Source organism: Athene cunicularia, assembly GCF_003259725.1.
Source record: "Athene cunicularia isolate RWA chromosome 10 unlocalized genomic scaffold, athCun1 chr10_part1, whole genome shotgun sequence".
Taxonomy (NCBI): Eukaryota; Metazoa; Chordata; class Aves; order Strigiformes; family Strigidae; genus Athene; species Athene cunicularia.
The window spans coordinates 23,293,016-23,311,746 of NW_020799112.1; the positions used below are offsets into that span (position 1 = coordinate 23,293,016).

General features: G+C 40.6%; 1 protein-coding gene across 1 annotated transcript in view; it reads left to right on the forward strand.

Moving 5' to 3' along the window:
• IQGAP1 (IQ motif containing GTPase activating protein 1) overlaps nt 1-18,731 on the forward strand; it is a 66,857-nt gene that overhangs the window by 38,404 nt on the left and 9,722 nt on the right. The window contains exons 14-31 of the mRNA XM_026855847.1: nt 227-390; nt 3,133-3,223; nt 4,620-4,787; nt 5,136-5,278; nt 5,604-5,774; nt 6,895-6,978; nt 7,077-7,148; nt 7,240-7,309; nt 7,742-7,950; nt 8,983-9,138; nt 9,284-9,447; nt 10,607-10,831; nt 12,122-12,262; nt 12,355-12,439; nt 14,665-14,897; nt 15,683-15,815; nt 16,174-16,276; nt 17,709-17,844. Of these exons, the coding sequence (XP_026711648.1) occupies nt 227-390; nt 3,133-3,223; nt 4,620-4,787; nt 5,136-5,278; nt 5,604-5,774; nt 6,895-6,978; nt 7,077-7,148; nt 7,240-7,309; nt 7,742-7,950; nt 8,983-9,138; nt 9,284-9,447; nt 10,607-10,831; nt 12,122-12,262; nt 12,355-12,439; nt 14,665-14,897; nt 15,683-15,815; nt 16,174-16,276; nt 17,709-17,844 (2,548 nt within the window). The remainder of the gene's footprint in view (nt 1-226; nt 391-3,132; nt 3,224-4,619; nt 4,788-5,135; nt 5,279-5,603; nt 5,775-6,894; nt 6,979-7,076; nt 7,149-7,239; nt 7,310-7,741; nt 7,951-8,982; nt 9,139-9,283; nt 9,448-10,606; nt 10,832-12,121; nt 12,263-12,354; nt 12,440-14,664; nt 14,898-15,682; nt 15,816-16,173; nt 16,277-17,708; nt 17,845-18,731) is intronic.

Consider the following 18,731-nt stretch of genomic DNA (forward strand, 5'->3'; position numbering starts at 1 on the left):
CCCCCGCTTTTTTTTAAATTGCAGTGCTGCAGGAATTATGGCTACTTTCAGGTGGAGAAATAGTCTTGCTTTCTTTACAAATAAAATGTTAAAAATATTACAGTTCTCAGCCGATACCTGGTTTAGGAAGGACTAACTGCACTTGTCTCGTGAAACAATGCTTATGATTATTATTGACCAAAAATGGAATTTTGCGTTTTTTTTCCCCCTACACCTTTCTCCCTAGGGATTTTGGCAATTGGTCTTATAAATGAAGCTCTGGATGAAGGGGACACTAAAAAGACTATTCAAGCCTTACAAATTCCTGCAGCAAAATTGGAGGGCGTAGCCCCAAAAGTAGCCCAGCATTACCAGGATACACTACTTCGAGCCAAGAGAGAGAAAGCACAGGTGAGTGCAATTAAATGCCGCCTCTCAAAAAACCTTTACATCTGTGTAATGGGCGTATTACTCATCCTGAAAGCCAGGAATCAAAACTGGAAGTGGAGAGCTGGGCATTCATACATACCATCAACTGATCTTACTCAGTCGGTTTGGATCTTTCTATACTAGAGAAAGAGATTTGCAGCCAGATCATATGAATCTTTATGAACTATAGAGATGGATATAAGAATATTAACTGCACGAGGTGGCTTGCTACAGCTAACTGCAGGTACAGAGTGAGATGTGTATCTTGTTTGTGGAGAAAAAATATGCTTCATCTGTTTTCACAAGGAGACCATGTTCATTCTAGGAGCTCTGAACTTCTGAATGCAAGTTTCCTGCAAGCTTAAGTGTCATTTTTCCAGTGATCATTGTTAACTATAGTTATAGGTATAGTTATATACGGTGAAAAGAAAGTTTCTGAAAGTAGAAAAATCTGTTAAGGGGTAAATTAGAAAAAAATAAGTGAAGAAAATACGTGCTACTAGAAAAAAGTATACTGATGCCTTTGTTCACCTGGTGACACTTCTATTGCTAATGATTTTTTGAGCAGTCATGGTTTTTCTTATTAGCCAAGGACTTCTACCTACTTGTACATAGTTGCCACTTTCAATAACTGACTAAAGGTGAAGGTGGGGAGAGGAAGAGCAAGTCTTATCTTACAGGTTTAGGAAAGGGAATGAGACTGTGCCTGTGTATATGTAAGTGATTGAGTAATGTAGATGAGATTCTGACATTTTTGTCTAACCTATTTGCAAAGAAGTAGCAGATATCTCTGCTTTCAGTGGCTTGAGAGTGGTTTGGGTTTTTTTTTCTGCTGTGGAGGTCATTGCTCTAATACCAATGCAGAATTTTGCATAGAGACTGAGATCTACATTGGTGTAAGATCAGAACACTGCTATATTTTTTTTTTTTAAATTATTTTGACTAAAGGTAAATCCACATGATGTCAGTAGCTGAAAACTATATGCTTTTGAAAATCATTAAGCAGCTTCCCCAAGGACCCTGAAAGGGTTAATGTTTCTCAGGAACCCATTTTGTGCTGAAGCATTTCCTCCTGCTGAGTCAGAATGAAATAATGAACTCTCTTTAGTGTTAGAGTAAGTTCTGCCAGGCTGTGCTGGTAACTTCTCAGTTGTCATGAAATTACCGTATTTAGGCATGTGTTCAGTTTAGGGCTTCTCCTAGCAGCATGGCAGTAACTTCAGAACTTGAAAGATTGTATTATAAAGGAACTTTGTGGGGAAAATAGCCGCTATCTGAAGTCAACTGTTACTTACTAACTAGTGATTTTGGTACTTTGGGGCTGAGAGGGGTTGTAGTTTGCCACAAGAGGTTGTTCAGTTGCTTATGTGAATGGGGAGCGTTGGTGATGCACGTTTCTCACGTGATGAGAAGAGAGAGAAAACCAGTAGACTCTCTAATAGGTTGCACTGTGTACCTTCCAAAAAGCCTGCAACAGTAAATCCATAGAAAAGCATGGGATGGTTTTGGTAGTCTTTGGGTTGATTTTTTGCTGGTAGAGATTGCAGTAGAGGAAGTTGTTCTTCCCCACTCCCTGGACAAGAGTTTCACTGTTGCTGGTACTCCTGTGGGACCGTTTGGGCTTTCAGATGAGACCTGCCTATGAAAGGCATGTTGATCTCTTGAATGAGATATCAGTAAGCATGGCAGCTTCAGGCCTACCAAAACAGTGGGGAAAAATGTCGAGGGCATGTAAGGAAATGTTAATTTTCAGTCTGGCCCTAAAGCTCTTGAACACTGTAAATAGTGGCTTTTTTGTGCAGTGTGATTATTATTCCATACCAGAAATAAATATTTCCTGTGTTCTGTTTCTATGACGAGAGTTGTCAGAGAGGTGGCAGTTTTGTCTTGGCACTTCTTTCAGTCGTTACCTACAGGAAGCAACAGTGGGTGGGGAGAAGGCTACACTTGGCAACTGCTGGATCATTGTTCTTTATGTATATTTTGGGACTTGCTAAATAATTGTCTCTTTCCTCTTCTCAAATTTCTGCATGTAATATTAGTTGACTGGATTTCTTCAAATCCCAACCAAAATACAGGATACCGTGTGATCACGTTCCTGAACAAACAATCTGTTAAATAAGCTTGAAACATGGCTTTGTCTGTTGAGCATGTACACCCAGCCACAATATGTACAATGCTTCTTGATTTGCTGGTTTGTACCAGGCTTGTGAACTTCTGTGGACAGGAACAAGAACAGCCTGATGTGGCATTAGTTACCTGAGAGTTTTTAGCTTCTGCACAGAGATGTGCATCAGCAGCTTTCTCTTCTAAGAACTCTTTGTAGCCATATTCTGAGAAGGACTAAATTGTGTTCCTTGAAAGTCATGTCCTCTTAGCAAGTAGGGCTTTAGGACTAACAAGTACCAAGTCCTTGGCCTTGTGTTCTCTTTGCATATCAGAGGGGTTCCCACTGACAGAATTTCGTCTTCATTCAGTTTCCTGAAAAGAGTGTTTGACCGGGAGGTATTGAGTCTGGTAATGCTCCAGTAGTCTTTGCTAGACACAAATGCACGTGATGTCCTTGGGTTGGAGTCAGTTAGAGAGACTGAAATGCTTCCTGTTCCCTCTGATACAGACAACTACAATATTAACTATAGTTGATTACAGATTATTTTACTTTGCAAAAATAGTGATTCTTTTCTCCTCATGCTATGTATATTTTTCGCATCATATTCTCTTCAGGACACCCAGGATGAAACAGCTGTACTTTGGCTAGATGAAATTCAGGATGGGATTTATAGGGCTAACAAGGACACAGAGGAGTCTGAGAGATGTAAGTATTGTCACACAAAATGGCAATTAATCCCCATTATCAACCAAATACTGGTTACTTAAGGAAAGGTTGGGAGCTGGAAATGTCATGTGAATGTGGCAAAGGACATCAAATGTGCTTATGTGCTTCTGGTGTAATAATTATTCTTTGAAGAGTGAACGTCAGATTCTTCAAACACTGAATTTCTTACCTTTCAGAGGGATATACCTTTTTTCCAGTTTTGCATGTGACCATGTTACCTCCTTTGGCAAATCTTTATCACATTGTTTGTCATTTGCAACTAACTGGGTGTGTGGGTGATTAAGTATGAGAACGTTCACATGCATAATTTAAATGGTGTTTTCCAGTGCGCGTTACCTTTTGGTTGTGTGGCATGCTGTTGTCTTCTCTTGCTTCTATTAGGTATTTCTAGACTATCCCACATTGTTTTCAAATGCAGACAATAATACACATCAGTGATACCCACCTTTGCTCCTCAGTGCAGTTTGCAGGTGGACTGGCCTGCCCATCGTCACATTCCAGTCTTTATGATGATGTAATTTCTGTCTCCAGAAACAGTAGTTATACTCTTTGCTGAACTTTTTTTTTTTTTTTAAACTGATGTTTTTGTGGGGGTGTTCTGGTTTGGGTTTTTTCTTGTTGATCCTGACAGAAGCTTTCTCATTAACAAAATGTGAGGGTTTTTAAAGTCTTGATATATTCTAATGGCCTGTTCTGTGTATATGCTGTTTGCTTGCTGGGTACCAAGGAACCATGGCAAGGAACACATGGTCAAAACCAGGAATAAAGTATGTGCCCTTAAGCCTGAATAAGATCTTCAGATACCCTTATCTATCCATGTATGAACAGACGTTTTTGCAGTCTCACCTACTGCTGAAAGCTACTGTATTTGACGTTTGCTGTGTCGAGCGATTCCTGTGCTCTTGTGAATATGTCTGTATTTGAGTTGCGGTTGTGGAGTAGCCCTGGAATGACATCTTGTTATTTTCGTCTGCCCCCTGTCTTTTCCCCAGTCAGGTTTTTGACTTGTTTACAAACTACTCCATACTTTTTTTACTAGGGATGGATAGTACTAGTTGTTGAAAAGGCCCCTTTTGAGTTGTGCCTGGCTCGCCAGAAGAAACTGCCTTAACTAAAACAGATGTCAGTGTAGAGCTAAAACATTGTGTGTTGCTGAGAAATGTTGGTGGTAAATCAGCACCATACTGGGGCTCAGGGCACACAAATTAGGTGCTGCCAGGTGCAGTACCACAGATGATTGGATACTGGAGAGGCCTCCATGCTGCAAGTTGTCTGATTGGTTTTATTTATGTTTTGTATTGTATTGTTCTGTGTTTTGTTGTGAGTCACTGAGCCCCTGAATGCCAAGATAACTTGCTTCCTTCTGTTATCTAAGTCTCTTTAGGAATTCTGGCCATTAATGAAGCAGTAGATCATGGTGATGTGAGCCAGACCCTAAGTGCCTTACGTTCACCGGATGTTGGGCTCTATGGAGTCACTCCAGAATGTGCTGAGACGTACCAGCGAGAGCTGTCAGAAGTTAAGAGAAGAAAAATGGCAGCAGGTAAAGCTCAAGTAGCTAACAGTGAAATAAATTCAATATTACTGCATGTGTAATCAGAACCAGAAGTAAAAAAGCCTCTGGGGAGAAGTGGTATATTACAGATGGCAACTGTGGATGCTTTGTTGAACTAAGTTTTTAAAAAGTGAGTAGTAGAATGTTTTCCACTTGTAGGATGTGTTTTGTTTAGGTAATTCTTGTGTGAGGTCATTAGGGACTCAGAAACATGCCTTTTCTTGCTTGGAGGAAGGAGCATCTGTATATGTGGATTTCCTAGTTGCAATATTTGTATGTGGGACAGGTAAGATGCTTGTCTGTTATTGAGACTTACACTTCAGTTTCTGCTCTTAGGGGGCAATGGCAGTGAATGGGTGAAACACTGGGTGAGAGGAGGCTATCATTATTATCATAACCTGAGGACCAAAGAGGGAGGATGGGATGAACCAGCGGATTTTGTGCAAAATGACGTGCAGCTGTCACGGGAGGAGATACAGGTAGTGTAGATGACACATACTCTTTGTCTGAAAAATTGATGTTCGTACTGTTCCTACCCTTAATGCAGCTCTTAAGAGAAAATGCCTCAATACCATAGTCACGTTAACAAGTTTAGTAACTCATTTATTTCACTGGATATCATCAGATTGTGTATGTCAAAACTCCTTCTCCCGTTTCAGAAAAATTCATCCTGTCGGTCCATGGTGTTGAAAGGCAGTGTTGAAGTTTCCTATAAGCACAACACAGAAAGCTGATGTAACGTCATCATTCTTGTGTCTCCATTCTCTTTTTCTGACTCTTCTCCCTACCATAATGTTAATCCAGAGCACCATATCTGGAGTCACTGCGGCATACAACCGAGAGCAGCTGTGGCTGGCCAATGAGAACCTGATTACAAAACTTCAGGCTTGCTGTCGAGGATATCTTGTTCGCCAGGAATTCAACTCAAGAATGAATTTTTTGAAGAAACAAGTCCCAGCAATCACTTGCATTCAGGTAAAGATAGCCTTTAATAATGTTTGAAACTTGTACTCTGCAATTGTTTTCTATACACAAACTTATTGACAGTTTTTGTTCAGTTCAAACAGTTATAGCGCACAATTGTTTTCGCCTCATTTTGCAAACTACCTGAAGGCATTTCCTTTTCCCGAAGAGATTTGGTATATTATTTACTTTCCCATGTCATATATAATCAAGAAAGTCTTCTCAGGCAGAATTGGAGAGAGAACTTATTTGAGGAAGCTTTACCTATCAGTTTATTATCAGAATCAGTGGTTTGGGAATAGAGCAATATGAAGTTCGTTATATGTCTTTGTGGTGATCATACCATGTGATGAATTACTACTGTGATTCCTCATGAATTGAAGAAAAACAACATGGCTTTAAATACTCCTGAGTAAGATTATTCTTCTCTTCAAATTGTCCTGGGATTTTGAGGATTGAGGACCTGCAAGAGATGGTGGGATAATTCAGCATAAGGTTGGGTGTATTTACAGGAGAACAATGAAAAAAATCTTTCTCTGAGGTTGTAACCAAAATGTGTGCAGATGGAGTAGATGCTTTGCACCCTATTACCGCTTTATTAATTGAGCAGTTGATGTGTGTTTTGTTTCTGCCTAAGTAGCAGCACTTTGTATATTGGAAAAAAATCCACAACAAAGCCCCTAAAACCACTCCCAGCTCATTAAAATAACACTTTCTCCCTTTAAGTGTAGTAGAACCCCTTGCCTAACTTCTCAAAGTATCAAGTAGCAGTAGCATTGAGTCTGCTCTGAGGCGTGTTAATCCTTGTTTCTCACCAGCAGCAGCGTCTAACACAAGATTCTCGTGTAGAACAGTTTCTGTCATTTTGACTGTTTAGCTGCGTCCTTGATCTCTAACTGTGCTTCAGAAGGCCCAGGCTCTTCATGGGGCAATTTCAAGTCTCCTGATTAAAGTTGGTGAAATAGTTGATGCTGCACAGTGTATATCTCTTGATAAGATAATCATGTCTCCCCCACGTTTTGCTTGGCCAAAAGGGAAGTTGGGAAGCTGAGGAGCAGAAAGAAGCTCAGATTTGTAATTACTTCTCTTCAAGTAGAAAAGTAAAGTCAGTGCAGCTGTTTTCTGTTTTCAGTCCCAGTGGCGTGGCTACAAGCAGAGAAAGGCATATCAAATCCGTTTGGATTACCTGCGAGCACAAAAGGACCAAGTAGTGAAGGTAGTGAAGGCTCTCTACTGACTTTTTCGGTAAACCTTTTGGGTAGTGAACTTTGTAGGAAAGATTTTTATCTGAGTATTTTGGTTTCCCTTCTGTAGATTCAGTCAATGACCAGGATGTATCAAGCCAGAAGGCGTTACAGAGATCGTCTACAGTATTTCAGAAACCACGTAAGAGGCTATCTTGTTAAATGAATTTGGTACATGACTTCTGTACTCTTTCCAGAATGAGGTCAAGTGCTTTTTTTTTTTTTAATCCTAGATAAATGATGTTGTAAAAATTCAAGCCTTTATACGAGCAAACAAGGCACGAGAAGACTATAAAACACTCAGTGAGTATTGCCAAGAGGCTAAAACTGATGTTCCTTGAACCTCTGTTTGCAAGGGATGTTCTTAGTGTGATTTTATTATATCAAGGCAGTTTTGAAGAGCGATTGGGATGAAATTGGTTGGGCAGTGTGGAAGAGTAGGTAGTTCTTAAGGCTGAAGGAAAATGATTCCAACTGTTGCTTTTGCTGCTGAAAAATAGAACCATAGCTTTGCAGTTAACTTTGGTGGTGTGGACGACCCTAGGCTTATACTGATGCCATTTTTTACTGTTTGCTTTCTCCTAATTTACTCAAGAAATTCAAAATGTCAGAAGCTGTTTAGATATGGTGGTGCTAATTTTATTCTGGTTGCTCCTTGATACACTGTTTAAACATAGATGAGATATATGTTTACTTCTCTTTCCCATCCCCTGATGTTTTCATGCCTATTTTTAGTTAATGCTGAAAACCCACCTATGGCTGTGGTCCGGAAATTTGTCCACTTGCTCGATCAGAGTGACCAAGATTTTCAGGAGGAGCTTGAGCTAATGAAACTGCGTGAGGAGGTTGTAACCTTGATCCGATCCAATCAGCAACTGGAAAATGACCTCAATCTCATGGACATCAAAATTGGGCTGCTAGTGAAGAACAAAATAACTTTGCAGGTAGGAAATGCGCTGATGGGAGACCAGCTACAGATTGAACTGAGCTCAGTGGTAGTTAACATGGAGAGCTCATGGCCTTGGATGTCAGTTGCTCAGGGCCAGCAGAAGACATTGCCCTAGCCTTGCAGATTTTACTCCCACAGTACGTTCTTATTCCATTCTACTAATTGAGTGTATACTAATTGAGTGTATCCTTAGAAATAAAACAGCAGAAGGAGAAGAAGCAAGACCTCGAGCTAAAAAAGACAAACACCAGACTGTCTTGACCTAATTAATGCAACAGATTGTGTGTTTGAAGGCTTTGAGAACTCTGTTCTGTTGCTCCTTTGTGGTTAAACAGGTGATGCTCTGCAAGCTTGCAGCGAGGGGGGCAATTTCAGAGGGTGGAGACACGCTCGTGCTACTTGGGGTTGGTTAAAGGAGGCCCCCTCTATCATTTGGCTGATGTGATTAATTTCACAAAAAAACCACCCCAGCTCTTGCTGATACAGCACCACCTGTTCTTCAAGCTGAGATTCTGGTCAGCTTTTTATTTGGTCATGGATGGCATGACACCAGGGTCCTCCCAGTGTAAAATCTCAGTTGTAGTGAAATTAATCTTGGAAGGAGGTTGCAACTTTTGGGTTGGTGCCTGCAGTGAAAAGTGCCACTGCTGTCAGAGTAGGCAGAGGTAGCGAACCTAGCTGACTGTGAAATAGGATTTTTACGTTTTAAGCCCAATTTAGAAAGGAAAACATTTTCAGGCATCTTCAGGATGCTACCAGCTCTGCTACTAATTACTGCCAAGAGTGACTAACCCTTCTAGGGTTTCAGACAAATTCAGGAACAAAGTCAGGGACAAAGCAGAACATGTAATTCCAGTCAGAGAAATTGCTGCCATCGCAAATAATGCTTCACTTCAGTAGCCCCAGGCGTACCCTGACCCTGCCTGTCCACATGCAAGATAAGTGGGCTCTCAGATGCAACTGTTTTCCAATATTGCCTGCTATGAAATACTTAAGAGTGGAATCTGTCCCTGTTCGTTCTTTCCAGGATGTTGTTTCCCATAGCAAAAAACTTACCAAGAAGAACAAGGAACAGCTTTCTGACATGATGATGCTCAACAAACAAAGGGGAGGTTTGAAAGCTTTGAGCAAAGAGAAGAGAGAAAAGCTGGAAGCCTATCAGCACTTGTTCTACTTACTTCAGGTAAGCAGCTTCAGACACTGCTTGGTAACCCTATTACAGAGGCTTGTATGTCTTGGCACAGTCTTTGCTCATGCACTGTAGTTTAGAGCCACCATAGACAGCGGCCTGTGTGGACATGCACACTAACTCATTTTTCTTGTTGTAGACTAACCCAACCTACTTGGCCAAGCTGATTTTTCAGATGCCTCAAAATAAATCTACAAAATTCATGGATTCTGTCATCTTCACGCTGTATAACTACGCATCCAATCAAAGAGAGGAATACCTGTTGTTGCGGCTTTTCCAAACAGCGTTGCAGGAAGAGATCAAGTACGTGGTAGCGTACGGCACATTCTTGCTGTTGAATCAGTTTTGGCAATTTCTTGAACTGAAGCAGTTTTCATGTTCTGTCTCATGCTAATATGCAGATAACGCTGCATGTCCCTTCAGTGTCCTCTTCCCACTTCACATCTGTTCTTAATGTAGTCTATAAAGGAAGAGTTGAGTATGTCCATTGAGGAGGAGGACTTTTTACTTCGGTAAATATTTCACTGCTCAATATGGTAGCTACTTTTAATCTGATGCAGAATCATCCTGAAATTCAGGCTAATCTCAGTTCACCAGTGTCTGGTTATAGACACCTCCAAACAAATGGCAAACTCAGGCTTTACAAGCTGGGGAGAGAGCTAACACTAAGCTCTCTGGATTTCCAGAAGCTGATGAGGAGGCTGAAACTGAGAGTCTTTATTGTTTGGCATTTCTGTTTACTGTCAGTGTTAGGGACTCTGTCCTCAGGCATGTTCTGCTTGATCAGTTGGGCCTTAGGAGCTTCGTGTTACGTGACTTCAGTTCTTTACAGTGCAGAGCTGCACAGCTTGCTGTGAAGAAGCACGCGCAATAACATTTAGAGGAACTACTCTTTAAGCACTTTGGAATACACCCTGAAATAAATAACTTCTAAAAGAGATTATTCCTGCCGTGCCCCCCCTCTCCTTAAATTAATGCTTGGAATAGTAGTCCAGGGAAATGTAGAATTTTTGTTCTCAGCTGCTGTATTTCACATAGCTCTATACTAGGAGTGACTTTTGTTGTCAATTGCTTGTTTCGTTATTTTAAATACTGGAAGAAACCTACTGTTCTTTTTCTTCTCTACATAGAATGTGCTCTGTTCCCTTTGTATTTTTGAATTGTACTCTCAAATAGAATGTCCAGTCACCTTTGCTTTAACTGTCATTGAGATGACTACTGGTAAGTTGCATTGAAATTCCCAGAGGTCATAAGTTTCTGGCCTCTTCTGTCTTGAGAAGTGTTCCAGTATTGATCTTACACAGTGTTGTGGTTTGTTGCTGTATCAAGATTTTTAGTACAAATCCATCATCTGTTTCATGAGGGTGATGCTCTTTAACAGTCTGTTTTATGCTGAGAAATGGATTTAAAGCTGACAGAGTTATGCATACCTCATATTTCATATAGAGTCTTTCTTCTTCAGATCAAAAGTAGACCAAATACATGAAATTGTGACGGGGAATCCTACTGTTATTAAAATGGTGGTAAGTTTCAACCGTGGTGCCCGTGGTCAGAACGCCCTGAGGCAAATCCTGGCACCAGTTGTGAAGGAAATCATCGATGACAAATCACTCAATATCAAAACCGATCCAGTGGATATTTACAAGTCTTGGGTTAACCAGATGGAGTCTCAAACTGGCGAGGCCAGGTATGGGAACTCTTACTACTGTGTTTTTTAAACATTGCTTGGCTGCTTTGCACTGCTCTGTTAATCGTTCCAAACCATTCATGGCTTCACTGCATGCCTGTGTCCAACTGATAACTGGCTTTTCCATCTAAAATGGCTTTTATCTGAGAGTTCTAAAGATAGTGTTCTGGTGATGGTGCTGAGGGTATTGAAAGGGAATCTCCTTAGGAGATGGAAGAAGAAATGCTCTTTGGTGTTTGCCTATGTTGACTTGGTAATGATCTATGAGGTGCCCTCTAAACTAAAAGAAATCATGGTAAGAAAAGCTATTTGGGAATTGATCTATGTCAGTCTCTGTTCATGTTGTATATAGCCTCTGCAAACTCAAGTACTATTTGCAAGCCAGAGAAGCCTCTTTGGTGGAGGAGTGTGAGATGGCAGTTCTTTTAGTCCTAACATCTTTCTAGTATCAGACACTGATAACAGTTGGATTGTACTATTTGGTTTTGTGTCATTTTGGTGGCTTCCAGTGTGTGTGATTTACTAGAACTTGAGGTTTCTATTGTGTTTGGGTTTTGTAACATAGCTTTAAAAAAAAAAAAACCCAAAAAAAACCACCACAAAAAGCACCATGCAGATGAGTGAGTATACCCTTCAAAGCAATCTGCAGTCATATCTTGCCATATGCCTGGTTCAAAATTCTGAATGTGTTAAAAATGCAGGCAAAAATGTGTGTTCAGGTCTTTCTTTTTACATGAGATTTAGGAGACATTTCTATGAATTACCTGCTTCACCTGTCTTCACTGGAATACTGTGCAGTAACTCTAGCTGATGGAGAAAACGTCACTGCTTCCTCCCCTAGCATGTTACATCAGTTTTATGGATGCTGTTCTAGCTGCTGGCTTGTGTCCAAGCTTTTATCATGTTAATGTTCAAATGTGTAGCTTGCTTTTTCACCAGTTTATCTGCAGCCTGAAGTACCACTGCAAGTCACAGATGACACTTTTTTGCTTAGTGTGCATGTGTGTATACCATAAAAAAAACAAGCCAAACCAAAACAAACCCCACAAAAAGTCCCAGCCAGTTTTGGGTTAGCTGGGCCTTTTCTCACAGTGGCTATTGCAAGGGAGAGTAGAGGGAGTAAAACCAAGAAGTATTCAGCTCCTTCAGTGAGTGAAAGCTCAGTTGAAGGCAATGCACAGCTTTTGGCAGCCAAGTGAATATAAGCTGGTTTCTGTGTCCAGCTAGAAGTTCTTCAAATATGTTAACCTGAGGAATACTCACCTTCACATGTTTGGCTTTTTCAAATAGCAAACTGCCATACGATGTTACACCTGAACAAGCTCTGAATCATGAAGAGGTGAGGATACGCCTGGATGCCTCAATCAGAAACATGAGAACAGTGACAGACAAGTTCCTGTCTGCCATTGTTAGTTCAGTGGACAAAATCCCGTGAGTCTGGTGTACCACAGTATTATCTCGGGGAAGTTGGTGGTGGGTTCATGCTTGCAGCAGTCTTATTTGCTTATTTTTTTCTCTCAAAGTTATGGAATGCGTTTCATTGCCAAGGTACTAAAAGACTCCCTGCACGAGAAGTTTCCTGATGCTGGCGAGGATGATCTTCTGAAGGTGAGGATCTGAACAACTTTGTGAATAATTGTCAGCCAAATTCGCTGTGGCAAGCGCATCTCATTCTTCTTTGTCAGCTATGTGTGTGGAGAGGAGTGCATGTAAACATATATAAACTTACGTATTTCTACAGCTAGAAAATGTTTCATATTGGGCTTTTGATTGTTAGCTTCATATATGTCACCTGAGATGTAATACATTGTTCAGAAGGAGATGTCCTGATTTGGTTTTAATATCTTGGGCGTTGGGTCCTTTAGGTTTCTTGACTTGGGGTACTCTTGCACCTAGAAAGTAAACCTTGATTTTGCTGGTATGATCACAGCCAGCTGTTCCTTTCTTAAAGAGACAATGTCAAGTTAATAAGCCTGTATGCAAAATTCTGATGTTCCTGATTCCCCTATCTGTAGCACTCCAGGATATTTTGATAGCAACGGGTAGAGAGTCACTTTTTGTGATGCCTAGTCAGTTTTATATTTTGCATTTCAGTAGATTTGAAGGACTAAAAGGATCCTAATAGTAGGCAGTCTCAGATTAGTATAGCTTTGGGGTTTTTTATTAAAATTTCTTTGGGTTTATGGCTTCTGATAATTGTGAAAGCCTTTATGTCCATGAATGCTTTGCTTGTTAATAAAGTTTGGATCTTGGAATACTTGACAGCGTCTCTTTAAACTTCTCTACCTCTGCTTCATCACAAAATAATTACCAATCTGAATGCTGTTTTCTTCTCTCTTCTAGTTCTGTGCTTTCCCATTCTGAGACATCGATTCTTTCTAAGCAGGTGAATTAATTTCTTCCATCTGTAAATTTAGGTGGAAAACTGCGGTTTTCATTAATCTTTGTGGAAACAATGTAAATGTCCACATGAAAGTCAAAACTGCAGTTGCGTGCAATGACTACTACTAGATTTTTTTTTTTTTTTTTTTTAGCAACCAGAGCTACCCATATAATACACTGTTCTTCTCCCTCCGCAAGCCTGAAAGTCACTAATACAGTTTCTTTCACAGATGTGTTTTCTTATTGCTGGTAGTAAACAGCTTTGACTGTTGTCATCCCATGACATAATTTGTGAGAGTATGGCAGGGGCTTGCATGAAACAGTTGTCAAAAACATGACCTCACTGAAAGCAGTTAATAATTTCTGGGGCTGCTCAGCAATGGCTAGATTGTTTTTTTTTCTCTGTTTTCAGCTGTTTGTTCAGACCCCAGTCTCTTCCATGTATTTAGGTCACGTGGCAAGTAGGCAAAGCCAAGATTCAGTGACCTGGCCCTCTGCAAAGTTCTGTGAACTACCAGAAAATACTAGAGCATGTGGTGTGAGAACTACTGCTTTACAATAGCATATTGGGTTAATTCCTTTTCATTGCTGAAATTACTTTTGGCAAAATATTAAATACAGGTTAGAAGTCTTATTTGTGACCATATGGATAACGTGACATCTTTATTTTTTGTTCCTTGAAGTTTATTGCTGCTCACAATTGACTAGGTAAATTGGGTTTTGAAGCATCAAGTGCCATTTGTCTTCTGCACTTCTGGATTTCTTGCCTCTGAATTAAATGGTTTCTCAGTTCTTCTTGCTAACTGGGGGTCTATGCGTGAAAATGTTGCTGGCTTATCAAAGCATTATTCTGAAATAGGAAAGAACTTTGAAGAAGGAATGGAAAGTAAGTTTCCTCAGTTTAGCTCCTTGGTGTGCCATGCTTCCTCACCATTTTTGCTTTGTCAGAAATGGTGGGCAATTTTGCACGCTTCTCTAAGAATTAGGTCTTGTCCCATATTGACACTGCATTATTGGGTTCCTCTATACATGATCGTTCTGCCCTCTATTAGACTAACTCAGTTACGTTTAATGCTCCTGATAGATTGTCTCATGCTCATATGAGTAGTCCGTTGGTAATTTATAATGTCTTCTGTCCGTACACTTTAAGTTAAAGTTTTTAATCTTCAGGCATAGGAATATCTGCTGCTGTATTGTCCTGTGACTAGTAGTGCTCAGTCTTCCTTCTTTGTGTTGACCATCCTATTGCGTCTTAATTATTTTATTTTATTTTACACTGTAGATCCTAGTATATACTCGCATACAGCAGCACAGCAGAACCTTTATCTTGGAAGAAGCCTCTGGCTTACAAGAAAATAATTTATCAAAGCACAGAGTAGTTTCAGTAAAATTCAGTCAGGTCCTATATCATTGTTTCCTGATGCTTTTCTTCTCTACTCAACTTTTCCCAGATTGTTGGCAACTTACTCTATTACCGCTACATGAATCCAGCCATTGTCGCACCAGATGCGTTTGACATAATTGACCTTTCAGCTGGAGGTCAGCTGACCACGGATCAACGCAGAAACCTCGGTTCCATTGCAAAGATGTTGCAGCATGCTGCATCCAACAAGATGTTCATGGGAGACAATGCCCACCTAAGCATCATTAATGAATACCTATCGCAGTCATACCAGAAATTCAGGTAGAAGACCTTGGCTAATTAAGTTGAAAAGTGTGGCGGAGGGTAACATTGCAAGTAAAAAGGGATAATAGTAAATTTTAAATATGATAAATTCTGTCTCTGTCAAATATACGGTCTGTCTGAAGATAAGAGGTTGCACTCCAGACTGCCGTAAGCATCAGTGACAATGGCAGGTAAAGTGTGTACATCAAATTTATGAACAATACATTGTATGTGAATGAGATTGCGAAGTCAAGTGTTTGGACTTAAGAGTTTCCAGAATAAAGGTTGCTTCTGGACATGTTTATTGTGATACTTTGAACATGAACAATAAATGGACATGCATTCTCTATCCTGTGTGAACCCTGTCTCCACCTGAAAACCCAGTGGTGCTCAGGAATAAAGCAGATTGGCACTTAGCTGTTCATATAGTTGAAGTAAGCTTTTGTTCTGGAATTGTCATCTTATACCTCATGTGTTGTGGAAGAAAGAAAACCAGAGGTTGCTGGGAGCAGAGGGTGTTACTGCAGTGGAGGCAGGAGGATGTGTGAACAAGGTCACTGGAGCCGTAGACCAGTCCCATGAATGCTGAAAATGAGCCAGTGTCACATGACCAATATCAGTAATTTAATTTACTAGGTTACTTCTGATATGTTAAGCTAAGGCTGGCAGACTGTACTATGCCATAATGTACCATGGATTAAAGCAGAGAGAGTACGCTTGGGATTGTCTTGGGGAGTTAATGCTCTTGATGCTTCATGTGACTGTCAGTCATACTGATTGTTTTCTCCTCCTTTTTTCTGAAGACGTTTTTTTCAGGCTGCCTGTGAGGTTCCTGAATTGCAGGATAAATTTAATATTGATGAATATTCTGACTTGGTGACTCTCACTAAACCAGTTATTTATATTTCTATTGGTGAAATCATCAATACACACACAGTAAGTATACACCGGTCACAGTTGCTCCTTACAAGCAGTGCTTGCAAAGAAAATGCTGCTTCTGTCTGAAATGTGAAGTTACCAAATAAAAGGCTGAAAGTTGTCTTTCGTAGCATGCAAGAGCTTGTTGGTTTATTAATTAAATAATTAGGAATTAAGTAATCTGTTAGTGACTGCTTTAAGTTTCTTTTGGAAGTATTTGAGTATGTGATAATGGCACAGCTTTGAATACTGATACTGCTGCTGTGGAGTTCAGTGAAATAAGATCTTTTTCTAAAAGATACCAGCTCAAAGTAATGTAATTTTACTAGAAAAGGATGTACAATTAAGAACATAAATGTTTTTTCTGTTCATCTAGTTGCTCTTAGACCATCAAGATGCAATTGCTCCTGAGCACAACGATCCAATTCATGAGCTGCTGGATGATCTCGGAGAGGTTCCTACAATTGAGTCCTTAATAGGTGGTCTAGTTTATTGTGCTTAAGAAATATGTGATATTACTTTAGATGATTTGAAGTGCAGTAAAGAAACTAAGGAATCATTATAGGTCGTTAGGGAAGATGTTCCAGTTTCTGACTGAAGAATTTGTTACCCTGAAAAAAAGGAGGGGTCCCTGCTGTTCTCCACCCCTCCTCACCTCACCCCCACTCCAGAAGTTTCTACAAGGCAGATGGATATTTTGACATGTTTTCTTTATTCTGTTTCTGGAATGGCCATGTCTGTGTGTATGTCTGTCCCAGCTTGTTTGCAAAGATCTGGCCTCCATTCTGGACATCTGTACGCATTCCTTCCAGAGTGCAGTAATAAGTGTATTAAATGACATGTGACCCTACAAGGATCTTAGGTGTATGGACAAATAAGTTTTTTCCATCCTTTAGAGTTTTTTCTACATATTAAGAATTTTATCCTTTTTATTCTGGGTGGGAGAGGAAGGAACTGACTTCACTAATCTGTGAAAGTTTTTTTAAAAACCTGAGCCTTGTTTTACTGCTTCAGGATATAACAAACACTAGAAAGGTGCACAAGCCTCTCCTTCCTTGGTTGCAGCTGTTTGAACTGTGAAGTTTAGTGGGGTCTAGTAGGGGGGACGGGGGACGAAACAGACAAAGTTGTTTTTGGAGAGTATGCTTTGACAGCAAAATGCTTGTCTTGAAGTTGCTTTGATTAAAAGGTTGGAACCTTTTAAAGGTATGACTGGTAGCATATTTTCTTCCAAGCACTGGCAAAGAACAGAACATAAAAAGCATTACAGCTAACCTAGACCTCAAGTTTAACTAGAACTTACCCTTTTTCTTAATTTAATTTCTCCTGTGTGCGTTGTAGCAATGTGATGGTTGTGTCAGAGTTTAACCTCACTGGAGCCCTTTAAAAAAGTGGGGCAGGAGGGGAAGCATCCTAACAACTGTTCTGATGAAAGTTCAGGCACAATTAGAACAAGAAAAATTTCTTTTGACAGATGGCTTTGTTTAGTAGAAGATAAGTTCAGCTGCCCACAAAGGCTTCTCTTAGCTTGAAAATTCATTCTAATGAGGACATGGACATAGAGGCATGGTCATATTTTTATTTAGAAAGTATTTTTTGGTGGGTCAACTACTCAGTAGGCTGAGGTGCTGAGATACAGTGTGAAATATGTGTACATCTTTAAGGCATACAAACTAGTGATTTTGTGGTGCCTTTCTGGCCTGTGCTTTCTCAGTTTTGTGAAGAATAAGTTTGTAACATACTCCAGATGATGTTTTTAAAAGCTGTTTATGGCTTTTGAAATGTACTTTTGACAGTATAGGAAACAGTGTAGTTTTTCTGTGGTCTGTTACATAGGGAAAAGTTACAAAGCTCTAGCAGTCAAGAATGTAAAGAATACAGTTTAATCTGTAAACTCTTTTGGTTTGGCAGGGGAAGGGTCTGGCAATGTTAATGACCCCAACAGGGAAATGCTAGCAAAGACTGAGGTTTCTCTCACACTCACTAATAAATTTGACGTTCCTGGTGATGAGAATGCAGAGATGGATGCAAGGACAATTCTGTTGAAGTAAGTAAGGGGTATGTTTCTTGGGAATGAGGAACCTGAATTAATCTGCATGTGAAAATAAGAGAATATAAGTGTAATTTAAACAAACATGGAACCCTTACTCCAAATACACTGAGCTTGCAGCTATGGCCTTTCAACGCTGTGGCTGTTAAATTTGTTCCTGTTAGTTCTTTGTCACTGTTGAATTTGTTATTCTTTAAAAGTCTACCATGGACGGTTCTGGAGCAGAAAACTACCAGAAAATAAAACTTTCTAGATATGAGTGTGACAGCAGTTGGATTTGCCTGCACGTGAATAATTTGTAAAGATCATCGTAAATAATCTGTAGTGTTCATCACAGTTGAGTTTTAACTCTGAAGTCTATACATGTAAAACTTAGAAGAATCAATAATCACACCCTCAGCGAGTTTGCTAGTGACACTGAGCTGTGTGGTGCAGTCACACACTGAGGGAAGGATCCATCCAGAGGGACCTGGGCAGGCTGGAGAGGTGGGCCTGTGCAAACCTCGTGGAGTTCAACAAGGCCGAGGGCAAGGTCCTGCCCACGGGTTGGGGAAATCCCCAGCACAAACCCAGGCTGGGTGAGGAGGGGGTGGAGAGCAGCCCCGAGGACAAGGTCTTGGGGGTGTCAGTGGGTGGAAAACTGCCTGTGAGCCACCAACATGCGCTGGCAGCCCAGAAAGTCATGCATGTGCTGGGCTGCACCCAGAGCAGGGTGGGCAGCAGGGTGAGGGGGGGATTCTCCCCCTCTGCTCTGGGAGACCCCCCTGCAGGGCTGGGTCCAGCTCTGGGCGTATCAACAGCAGGAGGACACGGACCTGCTGGAGCGGGGCCAGAGGAGGCCACAGAGATGCTTGGGGGGCTGGAGCCCCCCCCCCCCCCCTGAG